The following is a 20,963-nucleotide window of genomic DNA, read 5'->3' on the forward strand; positions in this document are numbered from 1 at the left end:
TGCAATAATAAAATAACTCAAAATTAAATCTATTGAATATTCATGACAGTTTCAAACAATCTGTACTCTAAAACTTCTTTCAAATATATCTGCCACATCAAATCCTAATTGCATTATGCAGTAGAAAGAATACATCTCATCCACAAGTAATACAGTATTCAACATGGAATAAAAAAAAGTAATAAATCATTACAAAAGTTACATACGAAAAAAGGTGAACTGCATCACTTTTCTCTTTGATAAAATCCCTCCTGTATTTCATAAATTCACGTAGGGTGATCAACGGATTTTCAGATATGGCAAACTTGTTGTCAGCCGCCCAGGTTTCCATGGCAACCAATACTATCCTTGTCTTAAGTTGGTCTTTATATATCTAGTATATTAACAAAATGAACACACAGCTATACATGTGGTAAAAATCAACTGATTTATGAACAGGACTACAAAGCTCCTTTTGTGGAAACTCCTCGAGTTTTAGCTAAATGTGAGAAATTCCACTGTTTTTAGGGGAGATAATTGTTTTTCTAACTTACATGCATTTCCCTTGAGTAACAGAGAATCCAATTGTTTACCAAGTCATAACCAAAGAATAGAGTACTGGTAGAAACAAAATATTGCTTTTTGACAAATCTTTGCACCCTTGCTCAAGGTTCCCCCAGAGTCCATTTTCTGGCACCCTATAAGATTCACACTAGCAAAAAGTGGAACACTCATGAAGGAGATAATTTCTGTACACCCTAGCTGGCCCTAATTAAACTCATGGGGAAGGTACTGGCATTGCCTTGTCGGGAAGATTTGGAAAGTAGTTTCAGTAGAATTATTTAGTTGCAACTTTCCCACGGCACCAGGCACTCTTTTGAAGAGGCACAGCTGTTTCTCCATTGCTAGAACTACACTGTGAATATCTTTGTTAGGGGCTACGACTCAACCTTTTCTTTTCCAGTGTGAAAAATACAGGCATAAAAATACAGGCATAAATACAGGCATAAAAATACAGGCAAAAATACAGGCATAAAAAACTTCAGGCATAAAGCTGTAACTCTGACCACTTCCTTTTATCATTTTCCCAGCCAGAGATCAAAGTCAATAAAGTTCATGGCAAAGTTACCAGGGACTTAACAGGACACCTCGGCTAAAGTGCAGTTTAGGGCAGTGAAAATATAAGAACATTATCCGATTTATTAGCAATCAGGAGATAAACTTCCTCTGTGGCAATACTGAATCGGGTTCATACTTACTAAATCCGCCAGGTTCACCACAGATTTCGCATAGGTATTGGTAAGTACCACTGAAAGCCGATGTTTTTTAAACTGAAAGCAAAAGAAAACAAGTGAAGGGCTTCAAGATCATCAGCAAACACTCACCTCAGCAGAGGAAATACGGTGTAATTGAAAGGCCTCCAAAGCTTTCTGTAAAAACTGCAAGTTGACACCTAGTTCTTTAGATGCTGCGTAGCCTGAGGCAACGCTCCTAAAAGTTTGAGGCCTCCTAAAAGTTTGAGGCCTTACCTCACTTTGAGATAAAGTAGAAAACACCCATTCCATCCATTTCAAAAGTTTATTTTTTATCACAAGATTGTTAATTCAAAATGATAAAACATATGAAAGTTGTTGATAAATTGCAAGACATACAAATAAAGGTAGGGTGAAAGCCAGAACAACTGCATGTGAATAATGCTGAAAGTATAAAAAGTTCCACAAGACTTACTCAGTAAAGAGAAGAAAGCCCTAATGGTCACGAGGAGGTGGCTTATAGGCTTGATGTGAATGACATATATCTTTGGTTTGGCCTCAGTGCTGTTTTAAAAATCAGGAAATATCATGATTTCTGGCTTCACTCAAAATTAGTATTCCCCACATGGTAATAACTGGCAAGGGCTGAGAAGCAGACTCTCCTGTTGGGCAGACCATGTGACTTCTCTTTTGCCACAGGCCTCACCCCTCCCTATTGTTTTATACCTGGCTCACTTTATTTGAATTATCTGCTACAGATGCTTACAGACATCTGAATTTATGATATCCTAAAATGTCTAAAATATGTGTTCTTGCAACTTATTTTTATTCTGTAAAAATCTCAGGAAAAAGTAACATTCACGAAATCAAATCGGTAGGAAGATAGAACTTAGTCCTACCCTGAACAAGGAAGAAGCACTCAATAATAATTATCATTATTAATTAATAATCAATGTTATTAGTTTAATCATATTTAAATAAATGACACATTTTCCCCCAAATAAATAATTCAAAGTAAATTAAAATGTATGTGTACCTGAAATTAAGTAAAATTCAGCAACGTGCATCACTGAATATTTTTAGTTTAAAACTCTGCCCATGAATTGAGTATACAACATGCTCATGAACTGAATATACAACATGCCCATGAATTGAGTATTAAAAAAAACCTGACTCAACAAAAAAGGAAGTTTGGCTAGGTTTTTATCCTAAAAATCTTCACTGCTTGGCTATATAAGGTATTTTTTTTTAAGTGTTATTCTATATTGCAGCATATATTGATTAACAATGTTGTGTTAGTTTTGGGTGTACAGTAAAGTGATTCAGTTATACTATACATGTATCTACTCTTTTTTAAATTCTTTTCCCATTTTGGTTATTACAGAATATTGAGCAGAGTTCTCCGTGCTATACAGTAGATACTTGTTGGTTATCTATTTTAAATATAGTAGTGTGTACATGTCAATCCCAAACTCCCAATCTATCCCTCCCCTCCTCCCTTTTCCCCTGGTAACCATAAGTTCATTCTCTAAGTCTGTGAGTCTGTTTCTGTTTTGTAAATAAGTTTATAAGCCTTTCCAAATGGTTTACTACATAGCAAGACAGAAATAGAAAAATTGCTTTCCATTTATTAGGATAAAGCTGTACATTGCAAACTAAAGAATCACATTATTGCTGCTTCACTTTTTCAATATAAAACGGAAGTTTCCCTTTTTTTTTTTAACCTTGCGATTTTTGTAAGAGAAGATATTAGCCCCTACATTAACTAAGTGAATCCAAAGAGTTAACATTGAGTCACAGAAATATTTTTGGAACCTCACAAAATACTGTTAATTGCTTTACCTAAGAGTGTTTCCTACTTACAGGTTGTTGCTGGGTAACAGAGATGTTTCTTTATACATATACCTTCTCCAACTTACAACTTTATGGACTTCTTTCTTCTAAACATATTCCTGCACCCACTAGTTTTACCCTAGGCACAGGCAAGTTCAAACAACACAAAATTCAGTAAATCCTACCATGAGATGATCATTCACAATCATCAGTTCAATATATTTGGTTTCCTCCTCTATGTTACGAGGATATCGACGAAGCTGCAATATAATAAAGGAAATAGCTCGTAAATAAGCCTCTGATATTGGCTATGGGAAACTTATGTTACATATTAGATTCTCAGGTATTATCCCTCTTTTAGCTGAAAGTTTGTACTCTTTTACCAACCTCTCCCTACCTAGTTTCCCCCACTACCTAGCCCCTGGCAACCGCTTTTTCACTCTGTCTCTATGAGGTTTTTTTTTTTTTTAGATTCCACATGTAGGTGATACGATGCTATATTTGTCTTTCTCTGTTTGGCTTATTTCACTTAGCATAATGCCCTCCAGGTTCATCCATGTTGTCTCAAATGACAGGGTTTCCTTCTTTATTAAGGCTGAGTAATATTCCATTGTGTGTGTGTGTGAGTGTGTCCGTGTGTATATATATATATATATATATATATATATATATACATTTTCTTTGTCCATTCATCCACTGATGGACACTTACATTGATAACACTATATTGTATAATTGAAATTTGCTAATAGAGTAGAATTTCAATGCTCTCACCAAAAAAAAAAAAAAGGAAATACATAAGGTGATGGATATGTTAATTAAATCCATGAGGGGAATCATTTCACAAATATAATGTATATCAAATCATCCTACTGTATACTTTAAATATCTTACATTTGTCAATTATACTTCAATAAGCTGAAACAATTTTTTTAATTAAAAAATTTTAAATATGGGAGAAATAAAACAAAATTTCCCCTTTTATTTATTTAGTATTTTTTTCATTTTCATCAATTTACTTAGTTTTTGAGTGAGTAATAAATTTGCATGGTTCAAAAATTAAAGAATTATGAAAAGGTATAGGATGAAAGTTCTCCTCTCACCTCTGTCCCCCATCTACCAATTGTTACTCCTTCCCCCACAATGGGTACAGCACAGTTACTGGTTTCTTCCAGAAATATTTATGCATATAAAATCAAATATGAGATATATTTTATTTTGTACTTCCACTTATCTCCTTCTCTTTTGCATCAGTCTATTTTCATTTAACAGTATATCTTGGAGATTATAACATATGGTTTAAGCTCCTGAGAATCTCTGAGAGTTCTACATAGGGAGTGGAATGATTGACACTTTTACTATATAATCTCCAAATCAGGCTCTGAGACATGCCCCTTCTGCTGACAGGGTTCAGAGGATGCCCCAAGTGATATATAGGAGCTCTGTTAGGATAGTTTGGAGAGCTCTCAGGCAGTCTTTGGTTACCCCAGTGCAGCTATATCTGTCTGTTCAACCACAAATTTTCTCCACCTTCAAAATCATGACCAATGAATGGTACTGTCAAGAGTCACGAAGGCAGCCACATCCTTTGGTTCTCTGAAATTAGTCTAGAGCACAATCTTTAACAAGATCTGCAAAATTAACTTTTTCCTTTGTGCCATACTTTGACACACATTTAGTTTTTCAATAAACCTTTTTGTTCACTTGCCCAAGGGCCATTTTTGTCATAAGGGTATACAATCAAACCTAAAAAAATACATGAATGTTTGAGTATTGCATTTAAACTAAAATATTTCTGCCACATGGATTGTTTCATTGCTAATGCATTCCCAAATTCTAAAAAAACTTTACTTTTCAAAATCCCTTAAAACATCAAGTTAATAGGAAATAATAGACTATAATTCTGGTTTTGGAAACCAAAAAATAACATAAACTGCATCCACTGACAAGAGTTTTCTTAATGGATTTTTTACAGATGTAATACTAAAATAAAATTTATATCAATTATTAGAAATCAAATTCACAAATGTATAAACAATAAAACATTTCTAGGGAAAAAAAAAAGGATGTTGTTAGGATGATAGTATTTGCTTTGTTAATTGTGGTAGAGACCTGAGCCCTTCTAACAAGTAGACTTGTAACAAGTCCCAGTATTTTCTTAGTGTCAGAGAGTTGCCATATTGGCCACAGGGTTTTATAACACCTCGCCTCCAGGGTCCACAGCTTTCTCATAAAGAGAAATCAAGGGTCTGTCTGCTTAGCAAATGACTGGATGTTGCAGATGTTTATGAAGAACTTCAAGGATCACGTCAAAAGAAAATCATCCCATTCTCTTGGTTCTTAAGTCATGAAAGTAAATACTGATTCAAATTAAATCCTGACGGCAATTACTTGTATCTGTTTAACTGGGCTTCAATATATGTGTACATTCACAAAACATATAGAGCTCATAGTAGTAATTCATGGGACACAACAGCTTCTGAGAGGCAGTATGCAATGCATACATGGTTATAAGCACTGCTCTGAGACCAGACTTCTAGGTCAGAATCCCAGCTCCACCACTGGGCAACCCAATGTAACCCTGGGCAAGCTTCTTAAGCCTCTTATGCTTCAATGTCTTTACCAGTAAATCAGTGATAATATTAATAATAATCCCCTCCTCAAAAGATTGTGATGAGGATTAAGTACGTTAATACAATTGAACATGGTGAGTACTCAGTAAAATTTAGGAATTATCATTCATATTAGAAATCTGTATGTAAACACATTTTATTTCATACTTACTAAACACATATTAAAAAGAAGATACTTCACTCCTTCAACGGCTTTATCTTATTAGAGATTTATTTCTCTCATCCTATTTTTATGCCATACACACACATTCATACCAACCACCACCACAACTGTCATAATATCTTAATTCTGATGACCAGAGTTCTTATTTTGTCTAAACTATTTACCAGCTCTACGATTCTGGGCAAGTCATTTGCACATTTCAGAGACATCATTTTTTTTTTGCTGTGAAAGGGAAATAATAGCACCTACTTCACGTGGTTAAAAGCACTGTATGAACTGTTGTTATTATTAAGTTCAATACCCTTTGAACATTCATAAAGCAGACATTCGGGTTTTATATCCTAGACTCCACAAAGTATTGATAGCTCAAGTGTGAAAATACCATTTTGTGGCTTCAAAACCTGATGGAGTCACTCTTAAGGGGGTATCTTTAAGGGGATAAATACAAGGACGTGTACCACCCAAGTAGACTCCATGTTGTGGTGTACCCCCAGGCAAGGAAAGAGGCCTATGGTAGAAAGAACCTGAGATGCCACAGCAGGGGCCTCATAATCCGTCTGTATGATGAATGACCATGTTATCACCACTATGAGTGCTTTTGAGTCTATGAAATAATATGGCCCCAACTCCACTGCTCCTACGAATGTGTCACCCTTCTTGTTTACCACAATAGCAAATGCCTGAACTAATTCTTATCCCTCACAGACTTCATGTAGATTAAATTGATTGGCAGTTGCCAAACGTTTTTAAAACATCATGACATATACCTGTGAATACATACCTGTCGTCTACTCCGTTTTGGTCTTGGCTTCAAAATAAATTTTGGTGGAGTGATGTTTACTTGTTGGAATTCTAAAAGGAAATAAAAATAAATTAAATTTAACTTAGTGCATTTGCCAGGTTTTTTTCACGAAGGGTAATCAAAGTTTTACTAGCCCTTCTTAGTATAAATTATATAACTGTACTTTAATCATCAATGAGTATTATAATTTATAAATTACAGAATTATAACTAATTATGAATTTTATAATATATAATATTGTGCTTAAGGAAAATACAAAACATTGATCTAAGTAACTGCATTCATATTAATACTAAATAAACATACCATGAAGGAATACAATTCAAAAAAAATCTCAAACATTATTCCTGTTCTAATTTATCTCAAAATTTTTCTCCAAATTCTCCTACAAATACCATCACATTTTTATGGGGAACTGTCTGAATAGCCACTCGACCTTCACTTCCACCATTGACCTTCACTAAAGAATGACACACCAAATGCTGGTGAAGATGCGGAGCAGTTAGAACTCTCATATAATGCTGATGAGAGTATAAAATGGTATAACCACTTTGGGAAAATGTTCTGCAATTTCTCTTCCAACAGTAGTTCTTAAATTGTGATCCTTGGACTAGTGGCATCAGCATTACCTGGGAACTTGGAAATGCAATTTCTCATAACCCACCCAAGGTACACTTAATCAAAAGCTGTAGAAATTAGTGCAGCCACTATGGAAAACATTATGAAGGTTCATGAAAGAATTTAAAAGAGAAATACCATATGATCCAGCAATCCCACTTCTGGGTATATAGCCAAAGGAATTTAAATCAGGATCTCAAAGAAATATCTGTACTCCCATGTTCACTGCAGCATTATTAACAACAGTCAAGATACAGAAGCAACCTAAATGTCCATCAGTGGATGAGTGGATAAAGAAAATATGATATATACATACAATGGAATATTATTCAGCCTTAAAAAAGGAAATCCTGCCATTTGCGACAACACAGATGAACCTAGAGGACATTTTGTTAAGTGAAATAAGCTAGACACAGAAGGACAAATACTATATGATACCACTTATATGAGGGATCTAAAATAGTCAAACTCAGAGAAACAGAGATTAGAATGGTAGTTGCCAGGGGCTGCGGGGAGGGGGATATAAGGAGTTATTAGTCAAAGTGCACAAAGTTTCAGTCATACAAGATGAGTAAGTCCTAGAGATCTACTGTACAGCTTAGTGCATATAGTTAAGGATACCATATTGTATTAGATTTTATGTTAAGTGTTTTTATCATCATCATAAATAAAGAGGGCTGGAGGAAACTTTTGGAATGGATGGATATGTTTATGGCAGAGATTGTGATGATGATTTCATGGGTGTATATTTATCTCCAAACTCATCAAGTTGTATACAGTAAACATATAAAGCTTTTTGTATGTCAATTATACCATAATAAGGCAGCTGAAAGGAAAAAAAAAAAAACCCTAAAGAGGAGGCCAGCAATCTGTGTTTACCAAGCCCTCCGGGTGATTCTGATGCATGCTGAAGTTTCAGAACGATGTTATACAGTTAAACATATACCTACCTTATGACCCAGTGATTTCACTCCCAGGTATTTGATAGAGAAATGTAGACGTGTGTCCACAAAAAAGATTTTTGACAAGAATTTTCATAGTTGTTATAGTCATAATAGCCCCAAACTGGAAACAATCCAAATGTCCATCGACGGAAGAGATAAAAAATTGTGGTATATTCATACAATAAGAACATACTCAATAATATAAAAGAAAGAACAATTGCTACCCTCAACAACATAGATCTCAGGCATGTGCTAAGCAAAAGAAACTGAACATGATGCATAATTCCATTTGTATGAAGAGCTACAACAGGAGAAACTAATCTACGGTGAAAAAGTCAGAAAAGGAACTGCAGAAGTGGTGGCACTGATAGGGAACAGACACAAAGGAAGTTACTGGGGTAACAGAAATGCTCTATATCTCACCAGGGGAGAATATGGGTGTCAAAACTCAGCAAACAGTATACTAGTTTTGTGTATTTCATCATAGTAATTTTCTATTGCAGTACAATTGACATACAATATCATATTAATTTCAGGTGTACATCACAGTGATTTGATATTTATTGAATGTATATAGTTTGAAATGGTTAGGTAAGTCTAGTTACCATCTGTCTCCATACAAAGTTATTACAATATTATTGACTACATTCCCTATACTTTACATTACATCCCCATGACATATTTATTTTATAACTGGAAGTTTGTACCTCATCACCTTCTTCACCTATTTCACCTGGCCCCCATTCCCATCTGCTCTGGCAATCACCCAACTGTTCTCTGTATCTATGAGTCTATTTCTGTTCTGTTTGCTTGTTTTGTTTTTTATTGTAGTAATTTTTAAAACACTGAGGGCTAAGTGGTCAGTGTTTAAATAAATAAGCTGTTCTCAAAATGTGTTCTTAGGAATACTAGTCCTGAGAGATGTGTCAAATGAAACAAAACGTTCCACAGTCAAACACGTTTGAGGAGCACCTGATCATATTTCTATCTCTGGCAAATACATAATGCATAGCAAAAAAAAAAAAGACATAATCCATAACTCAGTGACACTATTAAATCTAAAATAAAAAAGCTTCTTTTTGAGCTTATATCACAAAAACTGCAGTTTTAACATTTGTCTATTTTTTGTTTCCTTCTAATTTGTCATAGTAAATCTAAGTATGTTGAGAGACAAATGACACTCAAATCAACCCTGTAAACTTCTGATAAGAAAAGAAAACCAGGAACAAACTGAGACAGACTTGAGTTTTCCAAGAATATGTTCAAAACTCATTTTTAATAACAGCAAAACTGCTGAGTCACTTCCAAAGTTTCTGTTGTAAAGAAACCCTGAACAAAGTTTTTAAAAAATTATAAGATTGTATCAAAGCAAGCCTACAATAAAGTCCTTAGGGGGGACTCTTTATTTATTACTTTAAATATTAATTAATGTTTATTGTTTCCAGTAATGTCTCTAAGATTGTAACTTTGTTCTCAGGCAGCTAACCATGATTTATTTTCTTCCCATAATAGGGATTATAATAAGTTTCATAAGATAACGAAGGAACAGTCTAAAGTGTCCATGTAAAGTAAAATCAGCTAGCTATATGCTCATTTGCAGATTTTTCCAAATAGTGAATTCTATAAAATAGGATCTTCTATTTCTTTGGCAGCAGGAGAAAAGGGGTGAGTTCTGTTTCTCTTCGGGGTAACCGCAGAAGGTCAAGGAGTTATAAGTTTGTTTCAGAGAGGATGGAACATTAGAAAACACTTATTTCATTTTCCAATGAGAAGACAATGCAGCCTTTAAGTCATTTTCCTAAGTAGTAGTTTAGGGTTTGCTTTAGTCTAGTAATTTTTCCATTTGCCCTTGTGCCTCTCTCCCAGGGTACATTCTCGTAGTGCCATAATCCAAACCCCCCCTCAGCCCCTTACTAGCTGTGGGACCCTAGAAAAAACAAACTAGCTGAGCTTCTGTTTCTTCATCTATAAAATGGGAATGATAATATTGACCTCACAGAGCTGTTGCAACGATTAAAAAGAGTTTAAAAATTAGAATGTACTATGGCCATAGTCAGGGCTCACTAAATAGGGGAGCAAGCATCTCCACGTCAGATATTCAAAGTGTGCCCTATCTTTAGAAGGAGAACATGAATGAGTCTAGCATAGCCAAAGATAAATGCACTCTGCATAATCATTGCTCCACTAATGAGGCCAAAGCCTGAGTACTCTGCCTTTCTTGCCAAGACAAGACATGGATGCAACCCTCCAATCAAATCTATAAATAGATGGACCCATAAACACACATGGGAAGGAAGACCAATTTCACAAATAGCACATCATCATAATAAATGTTAATCTACAATAGTTCTTTCTTAAAATGCTGGGGCAAAAAGAGATGAGGAAACAACAAACGGGAAAATAATTAAGGGTTCATCTCTATGTTTACAAACTCAGTATTTCACCAAGAATAAATTTTATATATTCTATGTATGCAGACCCATTTTTGCTTTAACATTATTTCTCCTGGAATACCTTACTTTGAGTCTTATAATTTTAAAAAGTTTTCCTTCATCATGTTCAAGCTGTATCTTTCCAAACTCATCCACTATAAACATGAGGTAGGTTTGCATTTTATTCTCTCTCTTGATGTTACTCGACTTTCTAAAACTGTTACGAGCAGTCACAGGCTGATGATATTCCACATATAATTAGCTCTAAAGCATTAAAATGAATTACTAAAGTCTTTTTTTTTTAAATCACTATAAGAAGATCATACCAGATGGAAGATCATCCAAGGGAAATTCAAACAGTCTGGATTTGTAAACCGAATGAAAACGGAAATCCTCCTGAAACAACACAAACAAGAGAGATGAGGCAGGGACAACCAGATATCTCCAGGCTCAGGCAATCATAGCTGGAGGAGCTTAGACCTTAAAAGAACCGTCGCTTGACTACGCATTCTCTTGGGTTTGGAAAGGCGAAGAGCCATTGCACAACCCCTCCAGCTCACTCCTGTATTCTCCCAGCATCAGAGTGGCAGCCCATTAAAAGCAAAACACCTTCACAGACAGAGAAGCCAAAGCCTGCAGTAATCAAAAAGAAATGAATGGACCTATTCCCCCAAGGAGAAGCAAGACGCCTGGGGAAATGGGTGAATGTTTTTTACAACTGGTTCCTTTCCACGGAGCCCTGCCCCCTTTTAGAGCCTGATAGCTTTGTTAGGCACACTGCAGAGCTCACAGTCTCCCTGTACTGGGGAGCCGGATGACTGGAACAAGCAGAACGCCCAAAGCAGACCCTGCCTCAACATTCAAGTGTCACATAAACTTCTGCGAAAAACCAACAGATAAAAAGCCATGTTTCATCTAAGAAAACTTAATGAACATTCAAATAACTTCATCTGGCTTCTTCAATTACCAAAGAAAGAATGTCATGAAGAGTCAAGTTTCATATTACTTTTTAAAAAAATCACGCTGTCGGGCTTCCCTGGTGGCGCAGTGGTTAGGAATCCGCCTGCCAATGCAGGGGACGCAGGTTCGAGCCCTGGTCCAGGAAGATCCCACATGCCGCGGAGCAACTAAGCCCGTGCGCCACAACTATTGAGCCTGCACTCTAGAGCCCGCAAGCCACAACTACTGAGCCCGTGCGCCTAGAGCCTGTGCTCTGCAACAAGAGAAGCCACCACAATGAGAAGCCCGCGCACCACAATGAAGAGTAGCCCCTGCTCACTGCAACTAGAGAAAGCCCACACACAGCAACAAAGACCCAACACAGCCAAAAATAAATAACTAAATGTATTTAAAAAAAAAAAATCACACTGTCAAGCAAAGTGACAGGACAACTCTCAGTGGGTACCCAGAAAATAACACACAAAACAGATAGTTTCCCACACAAGACTGTTTATGAGTGGCAAAACAATGTGTGTTTCTTGAAATTATTTGCCTCTCTAAGTGTTTGATCAGTGTTCCATGATACATGGAAGAATATCTGTGTGTACAGAGCTAGGATGGAAGTGCATTATGTTTCTCTATAGTCAGTAATAGTAACCCTTTTCTAATTTGTGAAAAATGAATGTTTCAACTAAAGTGCGAGAGAGAATTGAGAAAACCCAGATTTCTCTAAACTTCATCACCACGGGGCCTTAAAGAAAATGGGCAATAGAGAAAAATCTGGAATCTAGAAAAGAAAAAGGTTGGAAAATCACATTATCTATGGATTCGATCTGTTACGAACTGACTATGTGTCTCCCAAAATTCATGTTTAAGCCCTATACTCCTAATGTGATTATATTGGGAGACAGGCCCTGTTGAGGATGTGATAAAGGTTAACAGAGGTCACAAGAGTGAGGTCCTAATCTGATAAGGCTTGTGCCCTTATAAGAAGAGGAAAAGACACCAGACCTCACACTGTCTCTCTGTCATGTGAGGACACAGTGAGAAGGTGGCTGTCTGCACCCCAGGGAGAGAGCCCTCAATGGACACTGACCCTGCTGGCACCTTGATCTTGGACTTCCAGTCCCCAGAACTGTGCGAAAATAAATTTCTGTTGTTTAAGCCACCCAGTATTTTATAATGATAGCCTGAGCAGACTAAGACAGACCACAGCACATTATGGTGGAGATAGAAATGAAGGCTTCAGAACACCTCAGAAGGAAAGTATTTCCGACTGAATGGAAGAGTAACAGGCAGATTTTTTTAAAAAAGATCACTGTGATTTTGCCTTATTCACTATTTAATTTAAATGTATATGTGTACATATTACACGTATATATGTATACATATATTCCTGACCCTAAAATATGAAAATAAAGCAAAATAGAGAGAAAAAAGAGGGAAAAAAAGCTCCCAGCATCAACATTTACATTTGCCACAGCAAACAGAAGGAGCACTTACTTGGGAGGTGTCATTTCCTTCCGGCTCGATGAGATAGGTGTGGTTCCCATCATAGAACATCCCACTGCCAAGGACAAGAAAATACTTAGGCCTGGCAATTGACTCTTGCCTCAGAACAAGATCATTTTAAAGTCAGCAGCAGCCGGAGGACCAGTTTACTTCTCAATGCCCACTTCCCAGTGCCACCCATCACACGGGGTACACACCACATAGCACACCCCACACACACACATACCACCCACAGCACACATCATACACACTCACACACACCACACACACCGCAGATCATACTCACACACACTACCCATACCACACACACACACACACACACACACACACACACCACACACCACACATCATACACACACACACACCACCCACATACCATACCACACACACACACCATTATACCGTACATTACACCCCACAGCCCCATACATATACACACCACATACCACAGACACTCACACACACACCACACAAGACACACACCTCACTCCACGTATCTCACACACACACATACATACACACACATCATATACATTTAATAATATGACAAAAGCTGCAGGAAGAGCAGAACAGGGCGGGCACAAGGCAGCAGGATGCAGGGAACAGGGCGCAAATCTGAAGTTCAATTCTGGACCTCACTGGCTAGAGGTGATTGTCAGCCAATTGAGAAATCCTCTGGAGGGCATCTAAAGCTACATATGGCCTCAGCTCCCACTCGGAGAGATCCGATAGCCGTCCCTTTTAGAGTAATGTGGTTTTTCTACTAAGATCAGGTCCCGTCGGATACTGAAGGAACTTGTGTTACCACTCAGGTGTCTGAGGGGGGTGAAGCTGTGATCTTCTGCAGTCACGTTCCAGCGTTAGGTGGAAATGACTGCATTATACCCAAGTTGCTAACCATAGAATAGTATGTGTCTTTCATTGATCGCTTAGCGAAATCGGCTGGTTTCCTGAGCTATAATTATAATGGCCTCCAGCTCCGTGTCTATCCAAATTTATTCACTCCTGCAGTAACATCTTCCACATGTCCTCTACTTTCATATACCATTAGAAATGCCCTTTTCACATCTGTAATGTTTTCAACCCAAAGTGTACTTTCTGAATTCGGATGACACTGCATTTGGAATTTAAAGATAAACAGATGCAGTTTGTAAGATATTACTGACAATATATCCCTAAGGAATCAGTGAGGGGAGCATTTTCAGAACAGTAGACACCAAATATGGCAGTGAACATTCTGCTGATAACAGGCCAGACCCAACCAGAAAGCTGTATGAAACCATCACCCTTTGCCAAAGTTCACATGGATACACTGATTAAGTAGCAAGCAGATTGTTTTGTTTAAATAGTATTGGGTACTATTTCCTCTTGAATTAGGTTAGTATCCAATGCAAAAATCAGTTATTTTTTATTGGATTTAAACATCATGATACATCGTATAAACAAAGCAGATTCTGACACCATCCATGAAGATTCTGGTTCCCTAAATGAATTATTATTATTTTTTTGTCCCCAGGGCATGTGGAACTTCCCAGACTAGGGATCGAACCCATGCCCCCTGCACTGGAAGTGTGGAGTCTTAACCACTGGACCACCGGGGAAGTCCTGGTTCCCTAAACGAAAATATGCCATTTTTGATTCTTTAACAATTAAAAAGCATGTGTGTTTCATTTACTTTGTTTGAGGATTGAAAGCTTTCTGTTACATTTATATAAATTCCAAATAGTATACTGAGTCCATCACAGAGTTTATAATTGATAAAATCCTATAGCTAGGACCAAGTCATTACCGGCCAATTGATTGAGCTAAAATTTTAAAAGGCTGCATCAAAACAAGATTTTGAAAGGAAATGTCATTCATACAAATTGCCACAAGAGGGCAATAAACTTACATTTGATTCCATTCTTTAATGTTCCCATAGTTAGAGGATTTTGTCAAAACATCAGACATACCAGGACCAAAATATTGCCCATCAGTCCTTTGAATTTGAAAAAAAAAAAGTGCTCCTGCAGGTTCTTTATGGAAAAGATATGAGTTTGATTATTTTACCCTTTATGTTCTTGAATGGAATTCAGTAAATCAAGAAAAATGAAAAATCTCAACATGTACTTGGTCATTTATAGAAGATGAGTCATGGATGAAATAATATATCTCATATCTAAGTCACTGCAATTGAGACAACATAAATTATTTAATATTTAGAAGTAGCTCCCCCAAATATTTCTGTCAGCAATGTTTGTTCAGAAGGTAAAATCAAGATGAAAAGTAATAATAAATAACAAAAAGGAACAAGAGTGAATTATTCAACATGCTCATAAAAGTCTAAGAACACCAAAATACACTTGTACACAGTCCTGACAGTGTCCCTACACGTGGTGGGTTTTCTGTTTGTTTCTTCTTGTTTAGTCTTAAATGAAAAAGTTTCTAAAGGGAGAAATAAATTTTACTTAGTTAAAACAACAGAAGCAGGCTCTGAGTTCAACTCCTCAACTAGTCACTAACATCCTTAAAGTTCCCTTTCCATCCTTAGAACTGTGTAGGATTAGTAGCTGTTGGTCTGAGGGTCTCAGGTCTGTTAGGGTCCTTAGAAGGCAGTAATACCTTCTCTCTTATTTTCACAATATTGTGTCCATTTGGAAAACTGGGGGGTGGGGGAGGGGAGGGGCAGGGAGGAATTGGAACATGTACTGGGCAGGACACTTACACTGTGACTTTGGACTGAGATTTTAAGAGGAAGAGAGAGGAAGGAAAAAGCCTAGAACAGACATTTGTTGTCACAAAGTCGGCAAGCCCAGTGTACTATTCCTGGCTGACAGCTGTGCTCATCTTGAGATCAGAGATGAAAATTTTACTGCTGAAGGGGATATCGACATTTCTTTTTCCAGATTAAGAATGCTGAGGCTCTCAGATATTAGGAACGGATTCCATGTTTGTAAAAATGTCTCCTTATTCAAAGAATTTATTTAAAATTAGTAAAATGGTCCTTTAGAAAACAATAAGCAAATGGAGGTCTATCCTGCTCTCAGGCATGTGACCTCCTTTCTCTGGCTATTTATCTGATCCCTGTGCTCTCTCCTTCCTGCCTCTCACGTACCGACTGCCAGAACCTGACCAGAGGCACCACTTAGGCAGACTGGCTAGATTTCCCAGCCTTTCCCATTAGGTCTCTTTCCTCACTTTCTTTGGACCTGTCAGTCGAACCCCTCCTCCTGGAAGATTCTATCAAAGCCTGTTCCAGGGCCCACTCCACCTTCTTCAGGTGACATCTCTCTGGAGCCCTCAGGGATGACCTCATTCAGTGCCCACTCTCAGCTTGCGTTTTTCTCAGGTTTTTTTCTCTCTCAAAGAAAACAAATGTACCTACCACATTCCATAGCACGAAGCTGGGCTAGATTTAGCTTCCCCACTAGACTGGGAGCTCTTGCGGGCAGGGCTCACGTTCTAATCCCCTTAATATTCCAAGTGGCTCGCACACACCAGATGCTCAATAACTGTTTGTTAGATGAAAAATCCACGTCTCTAACTTGGTAACAGACAGGAAGTATTTTAAAGCTTCCAAACAAAACTTTCACAAAACTAAAGTGCTAGCTGGTTCTGGGCCCCAAAAAGTAAACAAGGAGGTTGGATGATTTAGTCTAAGTAGAATGCTGAGGGCTGACACAGTATCTTTATAAGGGGTCACAAGACAAGTAAGAGACAGACAGCCACCTGGGTATCACCATCATAGACAGGATGGAGGAAGCTGATCTATTTCCACAGTAAACATCAGCAAACCTACTTTGATAGTGAAGGTTACGTAAAAGGAAGCAAGGCCCTGAGGAAGGATGAACTTCGTTCCATAGAGATTTCTGAGAACAAATGAACCTTCCCACGAGTTTGCTGTGAGTTAGATGGGATTCTGGCTGAATAAAGGGCTAAAACACATGAGCTCTTGAGGTCACCTGCAGCCCTTGTCTTTGTGCAAGGAGTCAGGAGTTTCTACCTCCTGAAATCTCTATTATTCCATACAAATGTAAAAATGAACATCAAGGAGTATGAGGGGTAGAACGGGTACCAACGGGCTAAACACCCATGGAAACAGAGAACAAAGTTACCCAAACCACTCCTGTCTCCATCTGGATGAAACTAGAAAAATGTTTCAAATATCACTAAGGATGCATATTACAATCATAGAGCCCCTGGTTTCTGCATCTCTAATTTAACAATCTGCTTGGTTTATAAACCACAAAGGACAAAAAGATTTGATCCACCACTGATTTAAAATTAGTTCTTGATATAAAATAGAGATTTTGACCACGGTGCATTACAAATAAAGAAAATAAGTGATTGGAAACAAAATGGATGATACAAAAAATTTGGGGACACTTACTGAAGTCCATGGCAGGTTGACAATGCCACAAATGAGGCAGGGTTTCCTCGGATGTGGCCCTGGTAGTAACAGTGTTCTCCTCCCTGAAAGCAGAAATAGAGAACATAAGCCTTTGCCATCACAAAGAGAATCTGCCACAGCGTTTCACAGGTTTCTGCCCACACTGCACCTCCATGTGCAAAGCTCTGTACAATGTTTCACTATCCAGGCTAGTACTATCAAACCATTTCTAACAGAATTATTCATAAACACTCCCAGCGAGCTGACTGCAAATCAACAGACGGGGAAATAAAAGTTGACTTAACTTTCCTTTTATGTAGATGATGATAGACGGAACAAAGAAACAGACTCTGAAATACATATGTGGCCCCCAGCACCAGGAAAAGTTCAATCGGCGATTTCCCCAGTCCTGAGAAACTCAACCTTGAGTAGCAGCAAAATGGTGTGCTTTCCCATAAAGTGAAGTAAGATGAATATAAATCATCTGAGAGTCACTAAACTAAGTTGATGGAGAAAAATGCCTATTTTTACAGTTATCAAAACTTGACAAATTTACACTAGTCTTTTCTCCAACCAGGAATGGCTTTACTGGTAAGCAGTCTAGGGTAGGGTTTGAAATTGAGAATTTTCTTCTAGAAGTGAGCCACATTAATGAAATTCCACTAAGAGACTCACTTGTTTGGATTAAATGTTCCTGGAAAAGGTAACAGGGTAGAGCCTCTGGCATCTCAAGGTGGTACCCCAGTCTTTAGATGCTTGCTACTCAGACTGTGGTCTAGAAAACAGCAGCGCTGGCATCACCAGAAGCACGTCAGAAATGCAGAATCCCAGGGCCCACCCCCGACCTACTGGATCAGAATCAGCATTTTAACAAGGTACCTAGGTGACTCATAGCGCACATTTAAGTTTAAGAAGCACTGGTCTAAATGACCTTTCCCATTCCCCCACTAATCTCCCAATTCCTCAGAAGCTGAAAGTTTTTAATTCAACTGAGTCACTGATATGTGAAAGAGCAATGTAGGAAGGACTGAAGGAATGGGTGGTTTAAAGGGGCAAATGTTACCTACTTCACAGTCTGGCTTAAGGACTAACCCCACTTAAAATACTCAGTGCTTGACAAGGGCAGGGGAGAGAACAGGAAGACATAATGATGGAACAAGGTTGAAGACATTTTCTTCACTGGGATTCCAAGGAAGGCAGCCTGGCCTGAGCCTGCTGCTCCTCATGAGATAATCCCACAGGACAGGGTGAAGCTCAGCTTTGCTGAGGGAGCAGAGAGCAGGCAAAATGGCTCGCAGCACAAGCCCTGACGCTCTGACACCTCCAAATTCCCAAGGGAGTCACTGAGAATCATGAACTGAGGACTGGGGTTGGATCGGATGGAGGATAAGATAGGGAGGTACTTCACGTGTAATTCTGACAGGCAATGGAACCCAGAAGGCCATAGACTTAAGGGGAGAAACAAAGCCAGTTCCTGACTTCCGGGGTAGCGTTGGTTTGGATTTAACAGTGTGAGCTATTAGCTCTTTCACTTACTAGCCGTGTAATCTCAAGCAAATCACAGAGCCTTCCTGTGTAATAATCTCATAGGGTTGTTCAGAGGATTAAAGAGCTAACATGCATAAAGGGATTAGAATAATGCATGGCACTTGGTACACACTCAGTAAATGTTTGCTACCATTATGATTACTGTGTGTCTCTTATTGCCCTACTCAGTTTACACACACAATCTCCTTAAATCCTCACATCGCTTCTACAAAGAAATATTGTCGTCTCTATTTCACATAGGAGGTCACAATCTCTGAGAGTCAAGGCTGTCCACCTGGGAAGTTGCCAAGTAGGGGTGCAGACTTTGTGTGAATGTGTGAATGCGAGGCCTGTGTCCTTCCCCCTACATTACTTATGAGTTGGACCTAGAACCTGTGAGTTATGCAATGCAAGCTTCCCCTAGGCTGTTTTTGTTTGTTTGTTTTTAATTTTTGGAGTAAAGCTGGGGGGTATATTTAACAGGACTTAAAATTCCCTCTGTTGGATTGGTGAACTATCCAAAAGATTAGTGGAGGACAGGTTACTATGTTTCAAATGACCTTGATTTCCTGGACACATTTGATTGGACCAATCAAAACTCTAGCATTTGATTGGCCAGACACAAAAAGCCAACAGTCAATGGGGTGACCTGGAAAGACAGAGCAGCATTTCTTTAAATTGGACACAGACTAATTGGACACAGACCCAATCAGATCTCTCTCAGAGGTCTAAAACTCACAGTGAAGAGTAGGTAGAAAGATAGTAGAAACAAAGAGAAGCAGAAACCAGGAAGATAATCACAAGAATTACGGTATCAGGTTAGGGAACAATGGAAGCTGACAAGTCATTGTATGTGGGGAAAATACATCAGAGGTAAAGGCATACAAGACATGTTTTATAAATTACTAAAGTTTTCTTTAAAATACCAACTTTGGGGGCTTCCCTGGTGGCGCAGTGGTTGAGAGTCCGCCTGCCGATGCAGGGGACACGGGTTCGTGACCCGGTCCGGTAAGATTCCACATGCCGCGGAGCAGCTGGGCCCGTGAGCCATGGCCGCTGAGCCTGCGCGTCCGGAGCCTGTGCTCCGCAACAGGAGAGGCCACAACAGTGAGAGGCCCGCGTACCGCAAAAAAAAAAAAAAAAAAAAAAACCAACTTTGGAAACATGTTATCTTAAATCATAAAAAAGGACAAAGAATTCATGTTTTGAAACAATCCATTATATAGGGGCTAAATAGATGATTAGATAATAGAAAACAATCTTTCACTAATTTCTGATTCTGATAAATAGGAGTCAATCCAAAAACAGCATATGATCATGATCCATCTGCACAAAAGCCTAACGCTGCAAATGAAGTGAAGAGCTCAATATGGCTGAATCATTATCAAATGGGGGAACATCTCCTCAATTTAGACTATTGTAATTCAAATCTTGAGGGTCTCAACTGGCATTATATGTAATTCTTCTAAATAATGGTGGAAATTAATTTTTGTGTTTTAAGTTTTTTTTCAGGAATTATTCGCCATAAATCAACAATTATTTCAAGTTAGAGCTAAAGTAGATTGTTTTTTTCCTTTGACATGCCTGGAAATATTTCTTAGTCCAGAATAGAGGCCTTAATGTTAAAGGGCTTCTTTAATTTATATAAATCTATAGTTAAATTATTTAAATAAATAGACAAAATAAATTTAATAGATTTTTGCTTTTAAATAAGTATTTTCACACATTATTTTTAAAATAATAAATGCTTATGGCAAAAATCCTAAGAATTCAGGTGGTACATGGTAAAGAGTGAAAATATCCCCTTCCTACACATTGTCCAGGTTGCAGTTGCTTCCTAAAAGGTAAGCATTTTTGACAGATTTTGTGTACCACATCAGGAGTTGTCTATGCATATTTAAGGAAATGTGTATATACATAAATATACATACATCCTTTTCAGTGCATAAATGAGTTTACA

The 20,963-nt window shown here is 38.0% G+C and overlaps 1 protein-coding gene across 14 annotated transcripts in view; it reads right to left on the bottom strand.

The window, feature by feature from the left end:
* ADAM22 (ADAM metallopeptidase domain 22) overlaps nucleotides 1–20,963 on the bottom strand; it is a 242,542-nt gene that overhangs the window by 65,608 nt on the left and 155,971 nt on the right. For all 14 annotated transcript variants that reach the window (XR_013829883.1, XM_079932236.1, XM_079932235.1 and 11 more), the window contains exons 5-11: nucleotides 17,477–17,559; nucleotides 13,099–13,162; nucleotides 10,983–11,052; nucleotides 6,642–6,712; nucleotides 3,251–3,325; nucleotides 1,239–1,310; nucleotides 207–373 (exon numbers count right to left, since the gene is read on the bottom strand). Coding sequence is in view for 13 of the 14 variants with exons in the window: in XM_079932236.1 (XP_079788362.1) it covers nucleotides 207–373; nucleotides 1,239–1,310; nucleotides 3,251–3,325; nucleotides 6,642–6,712; nucleotides 10,983–11,052; nucleotides 13,099–13,162; nucleotides 17,477–17,559 (602 nt within the window). In the remaining variant the exon portion in view is untranslated. The remainder of the gene's footprint in view (nucleotides 1–206; nucleotides 374–1,238; nucleotides 1,311–3,250; nucleotides 3,326–6,641; nucleotides 6,713–10,982; nucleotides 11,053–13,098; nucleotides 13,163–17,476; nucleotides 17,560–20,963) is intronic.

The sequence above is a fragment of the Stenella coeruleoalba genome (genome assembly GCF_951394435.1).
Source record: "Stenella coeruleoalba genome assembly, chromosome: 9".
Taxonomy (NCBI): Eukaryota; Metazoa; Chordata; class Mammalia; order Artiodactyla; family Delphinidae; genus Stenella; species Stenella coeruleoalba.